This window comes from Magnolia sinica, chromosome 9 (genome assembly GCF_029962835.1).
Source record: "Magnolia sinica isolate HGM2019 chromosome 9, MsV1, whole genome shotgun sequence".
NCBI lineage: Eukaryota > Viridiplantae > Streptophyta > Magnoliopsida > Magnoliales > Magnoliaceae > Magnolia > Magnolia sinica.
Window position 1 is genome coordinate 18,453,641 of NC_080581.1, and position 24,192 is coordinate 18,477,832.

At 39.1% G+C, this 24,192-nt stretch overlaps 1 protein-coding gene across 1 annotated transcript in view; it reads left to right on the forward strand.

Annotated features, from left to right (window-relative positions):
- Positions 1-24,192, forward strand: part of LOC131257009 (probable homogentisate phytyltransferase 1, chloroplastic) — a 125,301-nt gene that overhangs the window by 13,358 nt on the left and 87,751 nt on the right. The window contains exons 7-10 of the mRNA XM_058258161.1: positions 22,434-22,535; positions 23,004-23,099; positions 23,554-23,625; positions 23,728-23,823. Of these exons, the coding sequence (XP_058114144.1) occupies positions 22,434-22,535; positions 23,004-23,099; positions 23,554-23,625; positions 23,728-23,823 (366 nt within the window). The remainder of the gene's footprint in view (positions 1-22,433; positions 22,536-23,003; positions 23,100-23,553; positions 23,626-23,727; positions 23,824-24,192) is intronic.

Sequence of the window (24,192 nt, forward strand, 5' to 3'; positions counted from 1 at the left end):
CACTATGACAGTAACTGATTTTCTGCACTCTGTCAAAGCATGTACAGATGAATTGGCCATCCTAGGCACCCCAATGGAGGAAGAAGACCTTACAGAGAAGATCTTGGATGGACTAGGTGATGAGTACAAAGAACTTGTCCGTGCCGTTCAAGCCCGTGACACCTCTATATCATTTGATGAACTCCATGAGAAACTCTTATCCTTTGAAGCCTCTCTCTCAGCCAACACAAAATCTGAACTAAATCTTCCTTTTACTGCTAATCCCACAAACAGGAACAATCCTATGAACACCAACTGGAGGCCACATAGGACCAACACCAACACCAACTGGCGTCCCAACCACTCATACTCTCCAGGTAACACAGGTTGGCGTCCACCTGCAACCTACCCTGCCCGCCCTCCTATGGCCACCAACCCAGGAACTCCACCTTGCACCAACCGACCTCCACCTTGTCTATACCAGGGGTTTTGCCAAATCTGTGGCATTCAAGGTCACACTGCCAAGCGATGTCCATCCTTCCAGCTTGTACCAATACAATCATCCACTACAAGTGCTACACCACCAGCTACCTCTTCCACCTCTTGGCAGCCACGGGCTCACTATGCTGCCAATACCACCACCAATAATCCATCATGGCTGCTAGACAGTGGAGCCTCTCATCATGTCACTACCGACTTAAACAACCTGTCTCTTCATGCACCATACACTGGATCAGATGATGTTATGATTGGTGATGGTACAGGTTTACTCATCTCTCACACTGGTTCTGCTTCTCTTCCATCATCAACCACCACTTTTACCTTGGATGATGTTCTTTGTCTGCCAACTATGAAAAAGAACTTAATTTCTATCTCTCAATTTTGCATCTCTAATAATGTCTCTGTTGAATTTTTACCCTCTTCTTTTCATGTGAAGGATCTTCGTACGGGGGCAATCCTTTTGACGGGCAACACTAAGGATGGAGTGTATGAGTGGCCAGCTGCACAACCCGCCTCTTCCCCAATTCTAGCCTTCTCTCATGTCAAAACCACATCATCAAATTGGCATCATCCCTTAGGCCATCCCGCTTTTCTCATTTTAAAACACATTATGTCTAATTATCGGTTAGATTTTTCTGCACCTTTACCAAAAGAATTCTCATGTAATGCTTGTCTTAGCAATAAAAGTCATAAGATTCCTTTCTCCATTTCATCTCTTCACTCTACAAATCCTCTTGAAATAATTTTTTCTGATGTATGGACTTCTCCTATTTTGTCACAAGATGGTTTCAAATATTATGTTATTTTTGTTGATCACTTCACAAAATACATTTGGTTATACCCCCTCAAAAAAAAATCTGAAGTTCAAGAAGTTTTCAAACGTTTCAAAGCCATTGTGGAAAATTATTTCTCTAAAAAAATTATCACTCTCTACTCTGATAATGGAGGCGAATATATGGTCCTCAAAGATTATCTCTCCCTCCATGGCATTTCCCACTTCACTACTCCACCACATACACCTGAACACAATGGCTACTCTGAAAGGAGACACTGCTATATCGTTGAAACTGGCCTCACCCTACTCTCTCACGCTTCACTTCCAATCACCTTCTGGCCTCATGCCTTTGCTACTGCTGTCTACCTCATTAACAGGCTTCCAACCACCACTCTCAATCTGTCCTCCCCCTTTGAATTAATTTTTCACAAAAATCCCAATTACTCTAGACTAAAAGTTTTTGGCTGTTTGTGTTATCCTTGGCTGCGCCCATATACCTCACACAAACTTAATCCACGCTCCAAACCATGTGTGTTTCTTGGGTACTCTTTATCTCAGAGTGCTTATCTCTGCCTTGACCCATCCACCTCCAAAATTTATGTTTCTCGCCATGTTCAGTTTGTTGAATCAATCTTTCCATACACCTCACTGCACACCACTCTTCCACGTCCCATTTCCACTACCATATCTACTTGGATTCCTCCTGTCCTTACTGTCTCCACTCCTACATCATCCCAGCAGGCAGCCCACACTCCATCTGCAGCTAGCTCTCAAGGACTGCTTCTGCCCGAGACTACTTCACAACCAGCTGCCCCGTTCCCACAACAAGCTTCCCCTGCCCGCCAACCATCTCCTCAACATTCACTTACAACCACCGAACCACACATCCCCATCCCACCTCCCACTCAACACCGCATGACTACCCGAGCCAAGAATAACATCACCAAACCAATTCAGAAACTCAACCTTCATACCCACAAACCAACGTCCCAAAATACTGCTCCTACATCCATCTCCCAAGCTCTCAAAGATCACAATTGGCGTCAAGCTATGTCCGAAGAGTATGATGCACTTGTTCGTAATGGAACTTGGGAACTAGTTCCCCCTAAAGACATTTCTAATCTGGTTGGTTGCAAATGGATTTTTCGTCTTAAAAGAAACTTTGATGGTTCTATTGACAGGTACAAAGCTCGCCTTGTAGCCAAGGGCTTTCATCAAAGACCGGGTGTGGACTACCATGAAACTTTCAGTCCAGTTGTCAAGCCTACCATAGTGAGACTTGTGCTTAGTATCGCAGTAAGTAATGGCTGGTCTCTTCGCCAATTGGATGTCAATAATACATTTCTTCAAGGCAGGCTCTCTGAAAATGTATTTATGGCTCAACCACCAGGTTTTGTAGACTCTGATCATCCTTCCTATGTCTGTAAACTCCATAAAGCCATCTATGGCCTCAAACAAGCTCCCCGAGCTTGGTATCACGAGTTGCGTCAGTTTCTGCTCACTTCTGGTTTCAAGAACTCATACTCCGATACATCTCTCTTTGTTCTTCGCAGCAGCAACCATGTCTTGTATCTTCTTGTGTATGTTGATGATATTATCCTAACTGGCAGCAATGATGCTCATGTTTCACAGTTTGTTGACTGTCTGGCTCAAAGGTTTTCTCTAAAAGATCTTGGTCCACTCTCTTACTTTCTTGGAGTTGAAGTTGTCCCTCACCGTCTTGGCATTCTGCTCTCCTAAAGAAGATACATTCAAGACCTACTCAAATGAACCAATATGGATGATGCAAAACCTGTTCTCACTCCCTTACCAACCAGCTCAGCATCCATCTCCCTAACCTCAGGCACACCTCTCTGCGACCCCACACCATATCGTGCAGCAGTTGGCAGCCTGCAGTATCTTTCCTTAACACGCCTAGACATTTCTTTTGCTGTCAATCGAATGGCCCAATTTATGCATCAACCTACCACTGAGCATTGGGTCCTTGTTAAGCGTATCTTACGCTATTTGTGTGGCACACTAAACAAGGGGCTCCTTCTCTATCGTGATTCTCCCCTCACTCTTCATGGCTTCTCTGATTCTCTTCATGCCTTTTCCGATGCGGATTGGGCTGGTAATAAAGACGATTATTCTTCCACCAGTGCTTATCTTGTTTATCTTGGCCGGAACCTTGTCTCCTGGAGTTCGAAGAAGCAACAAACTATTGCTCGCTCATCCACAGAAGCAGAGTATCGTTCTGTTGCTGCTACTGCTGCTGAACTTCGCTGGGTTGATTCTCTTCTTTCAGAACTTGGTATTAGCTTATCAACTTCTCCAGTTGTCTATTGTGATAATGTTGGTGCTACCCAATTAAGTTCCAATCCTATCTTTCACTCTCGCATGAAACATGTTGCTGTTGATTATCATTTTATCAGAGATCAAGTTCAGTCTGGTCTACTTCGAGTTGCTCATGTCTCCTCTGCTGATCAGCTTGCCGATCTTCTCACCAAGCCACTGCCTACTTCTCAGTTTCTACTATTACGGGACAAGATTGGCCTCTCTACTCGTGGCCTATCTTGAGGGGGCATATAGAAGTAGTCAAAAATTCTGGTGTATAATAGCTTCAGCAGTTCCAACTGCAATTGTATTTTTGAATGTAGTCCTCCGAATATTTTTCTGTTAGTATTCCTTAAGAATAGGTCAGCTTGAATATTGCTGAAATATAGGATATAGTTATTGCTTTCTGTTTTGATTCAATGTATTATTTATACGATTTGTTTCTTTAATGAAAATGGTGAGTTCACACATTTATCAATCTCTTCATTTGGAATGTCATGTTGTTCGGATTCATGATGAAAGTTAATGCAAAAGTTTGACTCCTGCTGCTAACCTGACATAATCCTCCTTTATCTAGATTGGGGAGCAGCAATGAGAGCACGTACTCCCATGAGCACAATGCAATAGACAATTACATAGGCTGATTACAATCAAGTGCTATCTAATAGTCTATTACATTGGTTGATTACAATCCCAAGCACTACCAAGCAATCAAATATAAACATTCTAATGCCCAAGAAAATCTTCCCTTTTGATCTCTAACAGGAACAAAAATAAAATCTTCCCTTTTACATTCTCTTCTCTTTTCTCTTTCTTTTTCTCTATTTCATCTCTCTTTCCACTATTTTATATGGTATTCGAGCTTCATCGTTTGTGATCCTTCTTCTCTCAATCTTCTTATTTCTTCTTTTCTTTTATTCCTCAGCATCCCTTATCTTGTTTGTGCTAAAAATATTAAGAAACCTAGGGTTCCTTTTTATTTCTTATGTGTTCAAGGCCTTTTTAATGGTCCGTGTATGCATGGGGGAATGATGACATCAGGTTTTTTAATGGTACCATCGCGTGTGACCTTTGTAAACGTGTGGGTTATTTCTCAGGGTTGGATGTTGTGTTTGTGACTATATTTCTTCATTGCCAGTTAGAAGTAGTAGACATGTGTGTTGATTCTTCAATTTGAGGAAACGTGTGCATCTTGTGAAGTATTCCAATGTGGTGCTCATGGATTGTGCTAGTTTAGCCCACATTTGCGCTAGTGAGGTAATCTTCTTTTATTTGTTATGAAGATAAAAAAAAAATTACTCGAAATCTGAATTTATATACCCATGTGATTTTTTAGAGGTCTAGATAACTTCTATTAAATTAATTGGAGAAATTATTTACAGTGATGTAAGTCAATCTTAGTTTTTCTTATGACTAAGGAAAATTTGAGATATCTGACCATAGAGAAACATGATGAAGAATCCGGTACTTTTGACCAAAGGATCCAGGAAAATGCACAAATTATGACCTGGTTAAGGACTAGGATGGTACCCTCCATAAGTGCAAATGCCATGTTTCTAGATACTGTTAAAGAAGTGTGTGATGCTATATTAGAGATGCATTCATTTAATAAAAACATTTTGTACTTATCAGTTATATGAAGAAATATCTGAGCTCCAACAAGGAGATAAATCATTAGGTGAATATTATTCCAAACTCAAATAAATGTGGGTAGAATTGAATATGTTTCAGGCTTAGCCCCTGACTACTAATTTGGAGAAACTATGTCAGCAACATGAAGAGTTTTGGGTGGCCAAGTTCTTATTTAGGGTGGAATGTGAGTATGAGTAGGTTTCTGCACAAATTTTAGGTGGCAAAGGTGTGTCATCTCTAAATGAAGTGTACATTCACGAGTCACCTACAACGTTTATCTTTGAGGTTTACAAGCAGAGCCAACGACAACTCCGCTCTAGCGTCATTCTCTGACTAGGATCAAGGTGGTGGTTGTGGAAGAAGAGGTGCTTGTAGTGACATGGGAGGTGGTTGTGGCAGATATCACAGATCTAAGAAGTGCATGCATTGTGGGTTCTTCAATCATTCTGTTGAAAAATGTTGAGACCTCCATGGAAGCCTACACAGACTAACCAAACTTTCCACACTCAAGAAAGCAACATGCCTTCTCTTGCTAATTTTACATCTGCTATTTCACAAATATGCATGACTGCTATTTCCAACCCTATGGCTACATTCGTGACCTCAAGTATGGCTTGTTTATGATCAAAGTCTCATTCTCCATCGATAACTGGTTCTCGAGTGTTTGACCATATGGCAGGTCAATCTAGTGTGTTTTTTGTCAATTGATGGCTTTTTGATAGGCTCTCCTATCACTCTGGTGAATGGTACCTACTCCAAAGTATATGGAATGGGTATAGTTCATACAAGTTCCTCTCTTTCATTATTCTCTGTTTTATTTATTCTAAAACTTCTTTTAAACCTTCCGATCTGCTAGCAATCTTACCAAAATTCCTTAATTGTTGTGTCATTTTCTATCATTTACATTACGTTAAGATTAGTGGAGTACATATGTCACGCTTTAAAATCGAGTGCCTGAGTAGGGCTACTCAAGACCTGAATTCCAAGAACATGATCCTCTTTTTTTTTTTTTTTTTTTTTTTTTCGTTTTTCATTACCTCACATACGTTTATTCAAATCAAATAAACATCCACATACAAACTAAATGAAAAGTCATCACTAGATCATAATTAAATTTAATCTAACCAAATAAATATTATTTAATCTACACCATTCTTGTAACGTCTCGAAAAAATCCGTACAAAGACCCGAGTACCACCTCAGGTAGAAATCACTAAGGGTCGAATTCTATAGAAATTAGACGAAAATTAATTAAGTACTAAACTGAATTAATAGTAAATTATTTTGAACTACTTTTTATATGAACTGCAAGACCCAAAACTATTAGAATCACTAACTTAACATTTCCTAAAAACCTAGGATCAGTCTCAAAATCCAGTTGCTCTCGGGAGCACATTGAAACCCCGTATCGGACCTGGACAGCACGTCGAAATTCCGATGACTGTGAAACTATAAGGTTATGACCACCTTACTGGGCTTGACAACCATCACGGGAATCAAGTCCAAATAGTATCTAGAAACGTACAACTTGAGCTTGGAGCGAAGTGTGTGAGAAACGTGAATATCTTCAGAAAATGAACTCAAACTTAAGTGAATTGGGCCGTTTGCTTGTAAGCGAAATTTAAGGTTTCAGACCGTGAGATTCTGACCCAACTACACCCTTGGATCAGGAAAATTTCCCTACACCCATTGGTATACTTGTGGCCCTGATCGAGTGACGATGACCGTTGAACTGAAACGGGTCCTCCACGACCGATCCACTAATCCGATCAGACCAAAATCTTAACCTGGCATAGATCCATTGTCAGGGAACTTTCTTCAGACCGTATGCGAGCAATGGACCTCCAGATGAGCTCCGTTGGCCTGAAACAACTGCCTTTTTATCTATAACCTAAGTATACCATGGCCCTGGGGCCATTGACATCACTTTTGGGCCTATATAAGGACCTTAACCCACCCCTCTCTCATTCCATATGATTTTCTCTAACCTTAGGAGAGAAAAGAGAGAAAAGAGGAGAAAAGAGTAAGGAGAAGAGTGAGAGATCAGGAGATCGTTAATGAGATTCATTCCCACTACTCGTGTTGAATCACCACCCCACTATCGCTACACCGTCGATTCCAGATACGATTTGGGTAAGAAATCCTAACCCTGATCTTGATTTGGGAATCCAAATAGAGGAATCGGTGAAATAGCTAACCTATTTCATGATTTAGGTAGCCGTTGTGCCGTAAACAAAGATGTAGTGTACGAACTAAGTTCGTAACGAGCGTACCGACGAAAGGTGTGGACTATAAACGTTTAGGTTATGGTTTTCAAGGCTTTCAATGTCAGCTAATGATTTAGGTCTGACTTGATTGCTACCATATGATCTTAGTTACGATGTATTCGATAGATTATACGTGTGTATGAACTAAGTGAATATATAATGCATTCCATGTGTTTGTTGAAATGTTGGAATGAAATTACTATCATGATTTGCACTTGCCATGACTATTAATCTAGAATACATGTTCGTTGTATGAATGACAACTCCTTTGCAAAAGGATTTGCTATAATCTATGCTATAACTAAGTTAGGGCATGTATGTATTAATGTGTAGGCTAAGTGTTTGATAAAATGTCTGAATGAGTAATTGTTTGTTGAATTGTAATTACTAAGGGTGTTGAGATAGGATTCTCAACTACCTTATCTATGTGTATAAAATTCTTTCATGTAACCTTAATTTCACACACATGATTTATGTATAAAAATATCCTATGTATAGTAACATGCTTTATATGTTTGATAAATGCTCAAATGATTATTGTATTTGAATTGTTTGCTAAATGCTGTTATGGTTATCATATGTGACTGTCTATTGCATTGAATATGATTGAGACTGCTACATAGTCCAGGCAATCGGTAATGGATCCCGGTTAAGTGGCCGAACTAGATTCGCCACATTAGATACATTTGATGAATCCGAGTCGTACGAAGATTGTCGACAGTGGTTAGGCCACGTGGAGTGCTTATGCGCTCCATGCCGATTAATTCAGCGTGTGCTCGTACCAATCGAACTTGTCAAATAACTCGATTGGCCTATTGTATGTTTACCATGTATGGACGTTCCTGCTTGAATCCAACGTACCACTTACCATTGTAAAACCCGTTTAACCTTGGTCCCACGATCCACTAAGACTCATGATTCGGGCATGGTGGTATGAGACACCGTGGTCGAGCTGTCGGCCTACGCTGGGGTGACGAGCTTCCTCGTAGTGACCAGTGAGCAACCCGAACTCGTGACCCGAATATGGTGGTGTATGGGACACTGTATTCGAGCTGTCAGCCTACACTAAGGTAACGAGCCTTTCCATAGTGACCTCGAGTGTAAACTAGGCCTACGTTGAGGTGACGAGCCTCCCGTAGCAACCTGAACTTGCCTATCTGCTGCTTTTCAAATCAGGGGTGATGTTGCCTTATAGCTTGCCTATCGTATGTGATTAACTAGGATTGACGACCCTAGATGGATCATTGTTTGGATAAATGATATAAAGGGAGGTACCTTAGCTTCCCGAATCTGCTGTATGAATATGCCTAATAAATTACTTGGTTGACATGATCATGCCCCGCATTGCATGTGCTTTGGCGATGAAGGCACAGTGGGAGTAACATGTGCGATCGTGAGATGGTGTCGCTGAGGGAGTGTAGGCGAGGGTATGCATCATTATCACATATCATCCTTGCATTAACAAGAGTACTTAGGACATGATTGTTGTACTGCTTTATCATTACTGATTGACTGAATTGATAACATGTTAACCTTTACCTTATAGTACCACTGAGTTGATCACTCACTCCCACTCTAGGACGGTGTTTTAAAACACCAACCAGACTTTGTTTTAGCTGTAGATGATGGCGAGGCTTACAAGGCGGAGCCAGACTTTTATGATGATGATGAGGAGTTCTCCTGTGTACAGCTACCAGGCGGGTTTATGTAGACCATATATTGATCGACGGGATTACAAGGATACGAACTATAGTTGGACATTACACTTTGTTATTCTGTATATTTTGGAACAAACATGTATATACTCAGCCTAGTGACATGATCATACTCTGGGGGTTTATAACCATGTATATACTTTATATATCTATCACAGTCTTCCACTCGCTTAATTTAATTATCTCTGGAGTATGATATGTTGATTTATGGTAATCCCATTCATGTTTAATGTACTAATACAAACAACATTTAATCATCATTATTTATGTTACATAAGTGATGCATTGGAACTCGGGAGTTGAGCTTCTGCTCGACCCCTGATTTTCAGGGCATTACAATTCTCTACTCAAGTCACCACTCCTTAAATAAATATTCAATTATACTATGAACTTTATTTTTTTTTAAATTAGTACTAATGAACGAAAGGGAAATCTAATAGTAAAGACCCACTCACTTGCAATAATCTAACTCTACATCTGAAACATTACCTAAGATAGGGTGAACTTACACATGCTTAGTGGAATCACTTGTTTACCCAAATTTGAAATTTTCATATTATATCAAAATTATATAAATAGAAGAAATACTTGAATTAAAGTATAAAAAGTAAAGGAACATGAATTAAAATACTAGAATCGTAAAGACGCTATGAAGACAATGCTTTTCATGAATTTTCATGCATAATAATTTAAATAACCATCATCTCTTACAACACCATATACAATGAATGTCAATGTTGCATTAACGCACGGGCAATGGTACCTCATATTGAGGGACCCATTCATACATTAGTTGGTCAAACTACTGCTCCATCTGTACCTTTAGCATATGTCTGAAAGCCGAGAGGAACTAAAGGTTTTTTGTATTTTAGACAACCCAATGGGGTTGAATATATAGAGATTACAACCATCTATACAAGGAAAACAATAAACTCAAAATCCTCTACCTATGAAATAAACTATACAAGGTATACTAGTTATACAAGGTATGTGAGCTGTCTAACATCCCCCCTCAAACTAATGCTGGTCATCGACAAGTAATAGTTTGTCAATTAAAAAAGAGTGACGTGCAGAAGTGAGGGACTTGGTGAGAATGTTGGTAATCTGATCATGGGATGCAACATGTGGAAGAGAAATGAGCCCAGACTGAAATTTCTCACGGGTAAAGTGACAGTCAACTTCAATATGCTTCGACCGTTCATGAAAAACCGGGTTAGAGGCAATTTGAATGGCATTGAGATTATCGACATGGAGTGGAGTAGGATTCTGAAGAGGAATGCCCAAGTCTGAAAGAAGTCCATGTAACCAGACGAGCTCACTACATGCAGCGGACATCGCCCGATACTCGGCTTCTGTGCTCAATTTGGAAATAGTGGCCTGCTTCTTACACTTCCAAGAGATGAGAGAAGTGCCGAGAAAGACACAATAGCCAGTGGTAGATCTTCGTGTGAGAGCGCAACCGGCCAACCAGCACCCGAATAAGCACGAAGGTCCAGAGTCGCCATGGAAGAGAAGAACAAGGATCGATCTAGAGTTTCATGAAGGTACCGTAGGATGCGCAACACCGCAGTCATATAAAGAGTCTGAGGAGCAGAAATAAACTGACTGACGACTTGGACAGCGTAGGCAATATCAGGGCGAGTCATAGTTAAGAGAACCAGACTCCCAACCAAACGACAGTATAAGTCGGGCTGTGCAAGTAAATCACCATCGTCACGGCCATAGTGAACGTTAAGTTCTAAGGGAGTCTGAACTGTCTTCTGATCCGTCAATGATACTAATGTGAGAAGATCCTTGGTATATTTACGCTGGCTGACCAGGATCCCACGGTTGGAACGTAAAAATTCAAGTCCAAGAAAGTATATTAGATGGCCGAGGTCTTTCATCTTGAAGGATGATTGCAGAACTTCTTTTAAAGCCGAAATGCCAGTAGCATTGCTACCAATCAGGAGAAGGTCGTCAACATAGATCAGAACAATAACAATTCTGTGAGCAGTGGTGCACAAAAATAAGGATGAGTCATGACCACTTTGAGTAAAGCTAGCACCCATAACAACATCGTGAAAGCATTGGAACCATGCCCGAGATGCCTGTTTGAGGCTGTACAAGGCTTTCTTTAGGCGACATACTTTATTGTCAGGGATTAAAGAGCCAGGAGGAGGTTTCAAATATACAGTTTCTTGGAGGTCTCCATGAAGAAAGGCATTTTTCACATCCATCTGAGCGAGTGGCCATGAGCGAACAGAAGATATAACCATAAGAGTACAACAGTTTTCATCTTGGCCATGGGAGTGAAAGTCTCATCATACTTAATTTCGTATTCCTGTCTGTATCCCTGAGCGACAAGTCAAGCCTTGTATCGATCTAATGATCCATCAGACTTGAGCTTGACAGAATAAATCCATTTGCTACCAATTAGCTGTTGGTCAGCAGGTCGAGTGACAATGTCTCACGTATGATTATCATCCAATGCCGCAAGTTCTTTTGCCATAGCCTTCTTTCAACAATCATGAGTGGTTGCCTGAGAGTATGAAGTAGGAATAGAAACAGTATCCAGAGTAGCATTCATGGCATACATAGAGCATATCAAGCGATTAGGCACTCGATGTTCATGAGCGGAACGACGTATCAAGGTAAGTTTGGGATCTGCAACAGGTACATTAGGTTCAGGTTGGATAATAGGTGGTGGATCTGTACGTGGTCGACGTGAGTAAACCTGCAACAGATGAGGGAGAGTACTTGAGGCAAACGGAAATTCTAGAAAAGCGGTTAGACTAAGAGAGTTTGAAGTGTGTGGAGGAGGAAGAGATGAATGAAAGGTAATGTGTTCAAGAAAAATAACATGTCGTGAAACCCGAACACGACGAGAAATCGGATCATAACATCGAAAACCCTTTTAAGTTTCCCCAAATCCCAAGTACATACATTTGACCGATTTTGGAGATAATTTGTTCTGTTCACGTGAAGCTAGGTGAACATAATAGATACAACCAAAAACACGAAATGAGGAATATGCAGGAGGTAAGCCAGTGAGAACAAAGTAAGGAGATTTACTGTTCAGAACTTTGGTTTGCATCCGGTTAATTAAGTAGACAGAATGTAACATTGCTTCCGCCCAGAAAGAACGAGGAACACTCATATCTGTCATCAGGGTGTTGGTAGTTTCAACAATATGACGATTTTTTCGTTTAGCCACCTTGTTCTGCAGTGGAGTATCAGAACAGGTGGTCTGATGAATAATCCCATGCCCTTGAAGAAATGTATGAAAATCGGTTGAGAGATATTCCCTCCCTGAGTCAGAGCGGAGAGTTTGAACTGGAACCCGAAATTGATTCTCCACCATAAAGTGAAATAACTTGAATTTTTCAAAAACCTATGACTTAGATTGCAGAAAGTAAATCCAAGTGTAACGTGTGAAATCATCAATGAATATAACAGTATCGTAACCCAGAGAGAGACATAATTGGTGAAGGACCCCAGACATCCATATGCACAAGTTCAAACATAGAAGATGATTTTGTAGTACTTAGAGAAAAGTGAATACATTTACTTTTTGAAAGACAATAGGAAGAACAAGAATAATCCAAATCATTTTTATTGAGAGAAATATTCCCTAACATGCCAGACGAAATTAACTGAAGTAACCGATCGGAATGTGGATGACCCAGGCGAAAGTGCCACAGTTTCCACAATTTATTTGCCGAACAAATATCTGATGAAGATGGAGAAAAGAAATAACGAGCTGGAGTGACAGATGGATCAAAATCCAGCACGTACAGACGACCATGCTTCCTACCCCTCCCAAGTACCTTTCCCGTTGCCAGATCCTGCATAAAATAACAGTTGGGAAGAAATATGACTAAGAAGTTATTGGATGTGAGTTGACCAACTGAAATTAAATTGGAGGAGAGGTTAGGGGCATGAAACACATCACGAAGGGTGAACTGGCGATGAGTAGAAGGAGAGAAAGTCAATGATCCAACGGACTGAATAGGTAGTTTAGTGCCATCCGCAGTAGAAATAGCTTGATTGCCGGTGTAGGGATGAATGTCACGAAGATGGGATACAACACTGATCATATGATTGGAAGCACCCGAATCGAAGAACCATGTAGTAGATGGGGATATACCTGACATACTGGCTGTAGAAAGGGCCTGAACGATTTGCTGGAGCATCACAGGAGTCAACGGAGATGAAAGACCTTCAGCAGAAACAGTAGATGTAGAATTACTAACAGATGGCTCAGAAGAAATAGTGGCAGTAGTAGTAGAAAGAGCACGACCACGGCCACGACCACGACCACGACCACCCCGTCCATGGCCGAAAGAAGATGCATAAGCACGTGTATGACATTCCTGAATACTATGACCAGTTCATCGACAATAAGCGCACCATTCTTTGCATTGAGCGACAATATGACCCACATTGTTGCGGCCGCGACAAGTCAAAGGAGTGGAACCACGTGTTAGTGTAATAGTGGACATAGCAAGCACCATATCAGATGATCCCGGAGTTGATGAAGGAAGAGAGAGAGAGCTTTCAGTTGCTGTTCCTCAACTAATAAATCATTAATAACCGAATTCAATAAAGGAGTAGGGCTACGGTTCAAGAGAGCAGCTCGACAATGCTCAAATTCTGGACGCAGCTTTATAAGAAATTGTCGAACTTGCGCACTTTCGCGCATAGTTTGGAATATCTTAAAGTCATGAGGAAATGTTGGATCCATCATAGTCATCTCAGTCCAAATTGTGACAATTTTGGAGTAAAATGATTGAATACTGTCATCACCCTGAGTAAGGTTAATGAGATCCTGTTCCAGGCGGTATAACCGGGCCGCATTACTCTGTTGATAAATTGTTTGGAGATGCTCCCACATTACCTTAGTAGTGTGATGAGGTGTGAGGCCAATAGCAATGGACCGATCAACAGAATCAAGAATCCAGGTAATAATCCGTCCATTGTTCATTTCTCAATCAACTAATTTGTTAGCATCGGTGGAAGTGGGAATTGTAACAAATCCATCAATTAGTCTCCACAAACCATGACCTTTGAGGAAGTTCTGAAAATGGATGGCCCATAGAGAATAGTTGGTACCATCAAAACTACAACGTGGGGCCTCTTGACGTGATGAGTTCTTGTCCATTGAGCTAAAGTATTATAAAGCACCCAAGGAGTTGCAACAGAAGAAATTTTAGATGTACCGTACAGCAACAGCAACAGGTTCTGGTTCTGGATTTGAATTGGGATCGTGATCTGGATCTGGATCTGGATCTGGAGTGGGATGAATAGAGGGGTGCTGGAGCGGATCGGATCTGGATCTGGATCAGGACGAACAGAGGATCGGGACCAACAGCAACAGGTTCGGATCTGGATCTGGATCGGGAAGACGCAGCGATGCAGATGCAGACGCAGACGCAGAGGGTTCAAACAACAACAGGGTTCGGACAAGCAGATCTGGAGCAACAGCAGATTTGAAACAGCAGATCTGAAACAACAGATCTAGAACAGGGTTCGGACGAGCAGATCTAGAGCAGAGGGGTCGCTGGATGACGCCGCAGGAGTGGTCGGACAAGTAGGGACAGTGGCCGGACGCAGTAGGGATGGTTAGACAACGCAGGAGGGGCGGCTGGACGACGCAGGGGCGATTGGACGAGCAGAGACAGTGGCCGGACACAGCAGGGGTGGTGACCGGATGACGCAGGGGCGATTTCAGATCAAGGAAGCTCTGATACCATGAAAGCCAAGAGGAACTGAAGGTTTTCTGTATTTTAGACAACCCAATGGGGTTAAATATATAGAGATTACAACCATCTATAAAAGGAAAACAATAAACTCAAAATCCTCTACCTATGAAATAAACTATACAAAGTATACTAGTTATACAAGGTATGTGAGCTGTCTAACAATGTCTACATGCATGCTTGCACTCATACGTTGTATTATCTTAGTTGTAATGTTGTGGGTGCAACAACACAAAGACATATTAGCTTACTAGTGACATTATTGTCTCGGTCATCCATGATTGAAGATTCTTAAGGGTATCATTTATTTTTTGTTCTCGAAATCATATTTAAAGTGTTATATTTATAAGTCAGGTAAGCATCACCATGCTACTTTTCCACCACATGTTGAGAGTCATCGTTTATTTCATTTAGATATTTAACATCCAGTTAAAAAAATCTAACACGTCTAACCTTAAGTATTTTGTTACATTTACTGATGATTGTTCAAGAATGACATGACTTTCTTTAATGAAACATAGATCCGAATTATTTTATAATTTTAAGACTTTCCACATGAAAGTGCAAGATTAGTTTAATTCGAAAGTGTCTACATTTCAGTCTGATAATGCCAAGGAGTCATGGTGTTCCATGATGGTAATGGTGGTTGTAACAACAACCGTTGTTATCGTTACAACCTTTTTTCTTTATATATATATATATATATATATATATATATATATATATATATATATATATATATATATAAAAATCTATTTTGAGATTGTTTCAAGCTATTTTTTATGCAATAGTTATTATGTCCATTTCAGCCTAGTAATGCATAACGGTTACCATGATTATCGTTTTGTAACAGTGTTATAGTCGTTAACTAGTTTTGGCATACCATGCAAGGAGTACATGTTCCAAGCTTTTAGTCATTTTTTTTTTCTAAAATAGAAATCTTATATTAGACATCATGCATGCACAACCCACAACAAAATGGGATTGTAGAATGAAAAAAAATTGTCATCTTCGAGGAATTGAGTAAGGGTTGACCATATTTCCCCACCCGTAATTCCTCGAAGAGGAATTGAGTAAGGGCGGCCTATATTCTTTCCTTTTCTGGGCAGCAAGTGAAGGGAATGCAATGCCTATAATGGAGGTCATTGAGTTCAGAGGAGTGATGATTTGGATTTTACATATCAGTGAATATATTCTTTAGTGTTGTCACACAAGATCAGAACTTTGCCCGCCTGCTGGCTAGGAAAATCAAAGTGATCTTCCGGTCAACTGTCCATCTAATCGACATGCAAAAAAACACAGTGGAATCATGCAACACATGTTGCTGGCGTGTTTCCTGCCCATGAGGAAAGCAAGAAGAGCGATAACGGTTTAGTTTAAATTTGATTGTTTGTTGCATGGGAGCTGATTACCCAAAAAATCACTGGAAGCAATGAAAAAAAAAAAGATATCTTGGTAACCAAAACTACTAATAGTCGTCTCTATCTACCTCTCCATACACAATATCTTGAGTACCTATGATGGTGATCACATTTGTTGGCATGCGATGTTTGGACATAGAATTGAGTCCTAGTGAATGGGAAAAGCTAGGTGCTCTTTTTTTTTTTTTTTTTTACAACGGTAGGGACGATTGCTTTCAGTACTGACCAGAAAGACACCAAATTCTCCTTTGGGTGCTTCAAATGCAGATAAGTAGGAGTTGGTGCGGAAAAACCTTCTGTGTAAGGTCTTGAGGTAACTTGGTTCTCTCTTAATTCACATAATATTACTAAGAATTTTTTAAATGGTGTACTACTCACAACATATTTTTTGATAAATTGAATGCCCTCGTTTGTTTTAAAGGGTCAATCATCTCATCAAGTTCTGTTTTAAGATACTCAATTATTTTCTTTACCTCTTAAAGTTTTTTTTTTTTGTTTTGTTTTTGTTTTTTTTTGTTTTTTTTTTTTGTTTTTTTTTGTTTTTTGTTTTTTTTTTTTGTCCATTAGTCAGAGTTTAGCTATGATAAATTTTATGCTTGAACAATTAAATATATTTTTCTATTTTCTTGAATATTCTCTCTTACAAAGGGGTTACCATTGTTATAGTCCATCACTTTAAAAACAATATGTATGTGCAAATGTTACCTTTTTTTTAGTCTATCCTATTTTTCCTCAAAAGATAACAAATCTCTTAATACAAAAACTATTCTCATACTTGTTGCCGTTAATGAAGACATTCGACCTCCATTATTTATTACTCCTTCCATTCTCATTGTGCCTCAATGAAGGTTTACTCATGTTTAAAATGGATAGATGGTCAATCAATCATCACGTGCCACCCAACATGTCTTCTTCAGAGACTTGTAGTCCAATGAGTTCTCCAAATACATTTGATATTCCCATTGCCCCATTGCCCTAGGAAAACGTAAACATATGTATACTGATCATCTCATCTCTAAATATGCTTCCTTTCATTGCTTATCTCTAAATTTTCACAACTTTGTCATGTCCTTCTCTTCTCAATTTGTTCTTAAGTCATACAAGGAAGCTCAATTACAATTACATAATGGGTGAAAGCAGGCTATATAGGAAGAGATGAATGCAATTCATTGACATGACACTTGTGACCTAACCACACTTCTGACTGGTAAATGTGTTGTGGGTTATAAATGGGTCTGCATAATCATTTTTCATCCTGATTGTACCGTTGAATGGTTTAAGGCTCACCTAGTCACTAAGGGGTATGCTCAAACACTTGGTGTTGATTACAATGAAAACTTCTCTCATATAGCCAAGTTGAATTCCATTCGGCTTATATCGTCTATAGTTGTTAATCATGGTTGGCCCCTCTTCTAACTTAATATTAAAAATGACTTCCTTCATGGTGATCGTAGGGAGAAAGTTTATATGAAGCATCATTCTGAATTTGTTGCTTAGGGAGAGCATGATAAAGTGTGTAACGTGTGAAAAATAATTTACGAGTTAAAACAATCTCAATACCAAGTTGTAATAAACTTTGGCTTTGTTCGAAGTCATACTAATTATTCTGTTTTTGTACGGAATGATATCTTTGGTCTCATTGTGATTGTAGTATATGTGGATGATATCATTATTACTGGAAGTGACACAAGGGAATTCAAGAACTAAAAAAGTATCTTCAATAGTATTTTCTCACAAAAGATCTGGGTCTTCTTCGATACTTCCTTGGTGTAGAAGTAGAAAATCCAAAGGAGCTAATCCATCTCAATGGAAATATGTTCTGGATTTATAAATGGAGACATGTCTTCTTGGGACCAAGCAAGGTTGGTCTTCTTAGGACCAAGTTGGTTAACATCCATTGGATCTTAATCGCAAGCTTGTAAGTGATCAAGAAGATGCAATGGAGGATCCAAGGAGGTATAGAAGATTGGTTGAAAATTTTATTTACTTAACTATTACTCAATTAGATATTATTATATGCAGTAAGAGTGGTAAGCCAATTTATGAGTTCTCCAAGAGTACCTGAAGATTTTGCGTTACCTTAAAAGAGCACCGGGTCAATGAATTTTGTATAAATAGAATAGTCGTCTTCAGGTCATATAATATTCAAATACAGATTGGATAGGTTTCTTATCAGATAGACAATTCACTACTAGATATTGTACATTTGTGGGAGGAAATCTAGTCACATGGAAGAGTAGTGGCCGATAGAGTGTTGAGGCAAAGTATGGAGCAGTGGCTCATACCTCCCATAAGATGATGTGGATCAAAAACAAATTGTAAGAAATGAGATTTACAATTCACTTACCCATGCAGTTATTTTCTTACAATCAAGTTGCTTCATACATAGTAACGAATCTAGTCCATCACAAAAGCATAAAACATATCAAAGTCGACTGTCTACATGAAAAAGTTTACAATGACAAAATCTCTACTCCATATGCTTGATCTCAGGACCAACTTGTTGATATATTCACCAAGGCATTTTTTTCCACTTAGACTACATATATTCCAAGCTTGGTACAAATTATATGTATGTTCCAATGCGAGGGAGAGTGTTAATGAATGTCATGCCTACATAGGCCCATGTAGATGGGTTATTTCAGTCTTGGAATAAAGGGGATGTTTGCTTTTGTTATTAATGAAACTTTCATAACATAAAAGGAGAGGGGTCGTAAACCCTAATTTTAGCCCATTCTCTTCTCTTCTCTATCTTTTAGATTGTTTTATCCATCTCTCTTTTCACTATTTTATAGTAATTGTTATCACTCTATTGCCAATATGGTCAATAGTAAGAATCGCCTCTTGCCACAAGCAACATGAACACAACCACTCTTGAGGTGGAGGTGTTTGGGGAGTGGATAACACCACATGTAAAATAATAATGACTTATTTGTTAGTGCACTTATTTGTGCACCTTGTTTGTCAATCACATGAGTCCATGTGTTAGGGAGACCGTTGAGCCCTTGGAAGTGGACGACCGAAGACGCATGAAGACTGAAACATCAAAGAAGTGAAGAACAGGTAAATAATGTGCCTTGGTGACCCTAACCTGGACCCAAAACTACCCTTAGCCTTTAGATGATCCTAACTATTATAGGTGAACCTTGTTTGATCATCCATAGCCTTAAAAGCCAAAATTGGAATAAGAGGCTAAAAGAGGTGTGAAGCTATTGTAAACCAAACTGCCCAAAACAACAGACTTTTGAGGGTTGTCGATCGAACCTTCGATCGATCAATGGATCTGCCCGATTGATCAACTTGAGTTGAAATTGTCCAGAAAGTATCTATCTAGAAATCATTTCGGTCGAGTTCAATCGATCGAAGGTGCCTTAAATTGTCCAGCAAGCTTTTGGATTTAAGCTGAAATTATAGTGATCAATCGATGCATCGCTCGATCGATGGCTTGTATCGATTGATCGAACAGACTGTTTTTTGCCTGTTTTTTACCATTGGAACCTGGTTCCTTTATAAAGGGCATATGGACCTTAGGCATTCAGATGGGTTTTTGGTGCAAATAGAGGCTAGGTGTTATCCTACTCATACCACACATCCTATACCTCAGTCTAAAGAGTTTTATGCCAATAATCTTGTGATTCTTCACTCTAATGAGCATTTCATGCTCCTATTCGCAGATGGGGATGAGCTCTGACATTTCTAGATATTAGACATGATGCCTATAGTTAAATCCTTGTCTAAACTCTCTAGAAGACCCATATAGGTGAATCTCCTAGGAATTACATTATTCTCATGTGTTGTAGGAGATTCACCCAACCCTCCTTGCCTTGGACACCTCTTTGGCACATCATATGTAAGACAAACGATTGTAGGACCTGAAGCATCGACATCAACGATCGAGGGAGCAATTGAGGAGTGGATTCACTCATGGGAGAGCTTTGAAGAAACAACTTCAGCCAAGCGCTACAAAAGGGGCTCAATCCGGCAAGTTATCAATTATAAGAGTCCACATTCTCTTTCCTTATGTAGGATTGAGTATAGAGTTTGTGACCCAAACTCGTGTAGGTTCTTGTGTAGGACCGTATCGCCACCAATACGGGTGAGTACATGTAAGTCCTTGTGTAGGCCTCCGGCGGGAGTGTACGCTTGATAAGTCCTTATGCAAGCCTCCTACGGGAGTATACGTTTGCAAGTCCTTGTGTAGGCCTCCTGTCGGGGTGTACACTTGTATAGGTTAGAGGTGAACCTAGTTTAAAACTTCCGATAGTGAATAACGGTACACTTGAGGAGAGTATGTCCGCTGGTAGTAGAGGAGGGAAACTAAACCACTATATATGCTTGTGTTTGTGATTGTCATTTGAGCATAATTCTATTCATGCATATGTATTGATTAGTTAAATCATATGAGCAGTGTGGATTGGAACTCAATAGGTGAATTTTTTTCAATTAAAACTATTTTTTCTCGTTTAAATTATTTAGAATCGGTTAATCCATGATTTTGCATGTTTTGCATGCTCAATTATAGATTCTCACTTCCAATTTTTTATTTGGGGAAAAATGAGAGAATTTGGGAAAATTCGAAAAAAATTCCAATTTCATCTATTTTACTTGCAATTAGAATGTGGAAAATTTATGTGAGAGTACTTGTAAGCTGACCTACAAGTTGACAAAAGTTCTTTGAATTTAAAATAAAATGTATTTTTTAAATTAAAAATATCAAAAAAAAAAAAAAAACAATTAACCAATCTTTGTTTCTAATATTTCTGTTGATGAGTATATGTTGATCTTAAGATTAGCCACACTCATTTATTTATTTTCAAAAATAAATTTAATTCTTTTAGTTATAAAATATAATTAATTTTATATTAAATGCACCATATGTTTTACTTCGTCTTCTTCTTTTTTGCTTTAAATATATTTGTTGTATTTTCATACCTGTCTTCTATGATTTATAACTGATATGAACTGGTTTTGGATATTATTACATCACTTTTGTTAGAGAATGCATATTTTAGGACCCTATTCAAAGGAAACTTACTATGTGACTTATCTTTTGTGATCTTTTGAGTTCTAAGTGTATAATAATGTCTTTTTTAATATCCTCAAAAGCTTCATCGAAAAGTTCTATCAATTTTCCAATGTTTCCAAAAAAAAAGAAAAATAGAGATGTATTTTGTGATACATATGATATTTCCTTTACAACACTGATATGTTTCTGTATCCCAAGGGCAATAAATGCGTCAATATAAATATTTCTTGTAGATTTTCTTAATATCAGATCCACATAAATTTACAATTCCCACGTAGAAGACTTTAAACATAGGTGCCTCACTCCTTGCACTTTCTCCATGCATTGGAATAGTCACACAATTCAACACACACTGATTCAATGACAAGGACAAAATTACCTAAAATTAGGTTTAATTTCCAACACATTATGTTGAGAAGGCCAATAATTAGGTGCCTAGCTAGGATATTCTAACCAGGGATGTTTTTAGTTTATGTTCCCTTGAGGGGCTCTCATCAAATCAACAGTCAGAATCTCCATGGGCTCACTCACACAAACCGCAAACTGAAAGGGTCGTATGTTAGATGAAACCTTACAAAACCCCCCCATGTTTCTTAATCAGTTCTTTCAGCACGTTGGTACATTTCTCTTCCTTGATGACTTTGGGAAAGTCTATAAAAGATTTTCAAGATTGATTTTAGGTTGCGTTTCGCTCATTGTGATTTCAAGAGTGAATAAAAGTATTCGCAATTTTGGAATTTCTACTCTTGGTGGAGTTTCCAAAAATTGCTACTGTCGCTTTTGTGTCATTTTGGAAACGAAATGCTAATTCATATCCATACAAGTTTAGTGTCTGATTTTAGGAAATCCTACAAGAGTAAAAATCCCAAAAATCTTTGAATTATTGTTCTTGCAGTAGTAGCCTAATATAACCTTAACAGATGTGCTTTAGCCCATGAAATTTGAAACTAGTCACAGAAATTGTTTCCAACAAGCAATCATTTCTTGTGTTCTTTTGCTATACATGGTATTGTGTTCATATGTAATTTCTTTTATTTCTTGCTTCCATCATGATACTCAGCTTCCATATCTACGGTGGAAACAATCTGCATTTCTAGCCGCATTGTCCATCTTGTGTATGCGGGCCATCATTATGCCGATAGCGATATACATGCACATGCAGGTAGGATTGGTTCTTCACTTTTCTCTTATGATGATCACATTGTCTACATTCTTCAACAAGAAATGCTAGTTCCAGACATCTGCAAGTGCCCGTGTGGCACATGAGCAAGATCCATGCATTTCATTTGGTGGTCCAAGCAACAAATATGTCCCAAGGAATGTCAAGCTGGTGGGCCAGACATTAGTTTAGCACAGCTTGTGATTATTTTTTGTGGATGTATTTGGCTTACTTGGTGATTGAACTGACCTGATTTTTTTGTTATGGTTCATGTATCATGGGACCCAACAGATGAACAGCCCTCTTTCACAAATGCACTAGTTGGCACGCATTTGGGTCCATATTTTATGATCTTGGTGATGCATGGGCAAGGAGCATTCCTCCTCCTCCTCTTCTTCTTCTCCTTCTTCTTTTGCTGTCAGCATGAATTCCACCTAGCAATACTTTGATGATCCTTTGATAAATTTTCAGACACAAACATTCAGAAGGCCATTCGTCATTTCAAGGTCACTGGTATTTACAGTGGTTTCTTTGTGCTTTCTCATGACAGCTATATCATTATTCAAGGTAAAATTCACAGCCATAATTATATCTATGATATCTTCAGGTCCTTATTTTAGGCAATTGGGGCCCTTGGTTCAGTGATCCAGATCATTGATATGATGTCCCACAGTGGATAGACTTCACATCAAACATTTGTGTCCTGCAAACAGAGTTAGCTAGGAATGAATAACAACTGTCCATATTCAATTAAGGCAAAAGATTAAATGGCTAGGACTTCTGTACTGATTGATTTTTGAGGCATGGTCCATAAAGGCGGGGCCCATCATGTCAACAGTCTAGATCACTAAATCATGTGCCCCACTTGTGTGATAAGCTGAGTACAGTTAGCATTCCTCCAATAATGCATTACTTCATAGCCAAAGCACCAACTATTCCAGAAAAAGATAATCTATAGTAGTGAAATTTAGATGTTAGTTACCAAGAAATCAAGAAATCTTACTTAGGTTTCAATAAGCAGGACATTCCTGATGTTGAAGGAGATAAAAGCTTCGGTGTCAAATCGTTAAGCATCCGCATAGGCAAAGAACAGGTTAGAAAAGACTTTCAGCTCCACTTCTTAGCTAATCCTTCGAGCAATGGCTTAACCATTTCCAATGCAAAATCATGGTTGATGTTTGTTTGGTTGGAACAGGTATTTAGGTTATGCATTAGTATCTTGTTAACAGGATATTGTGCAGCCATGGTGGTAGGAGCTTCTTCTTCATCTATATACAATAAGCTTGTTACGGTATGCAATTCCCCTCACTTAACAATGTCATGAAATCATGCATTTCGCACTTGCACTCACACAAAATCGTTTGGTGTTGTTTTGCTAGTCCTATGATAATACAAACCTATCCTTTTTTAATTGGAATTTGAGAAGATTTGAATCCAATCTCTTCCAGGGGCCTGTTTGGTACACCGTTTCTCCAACTATTTTTCTTTCTTACCTAATTGAGCTGAATTGAGTGCTGACTGTGGGATTCAAATTTGCCCTTCTGACTGTTGAAAATGAACCACACAGTTTTGCCAAAATACAATGAACACACTTCAGATCCTTCTAGGGTTGGTGTGTCGCAATAAGATATTCTCAATGGCCATTCTCAGCTCACTTGTG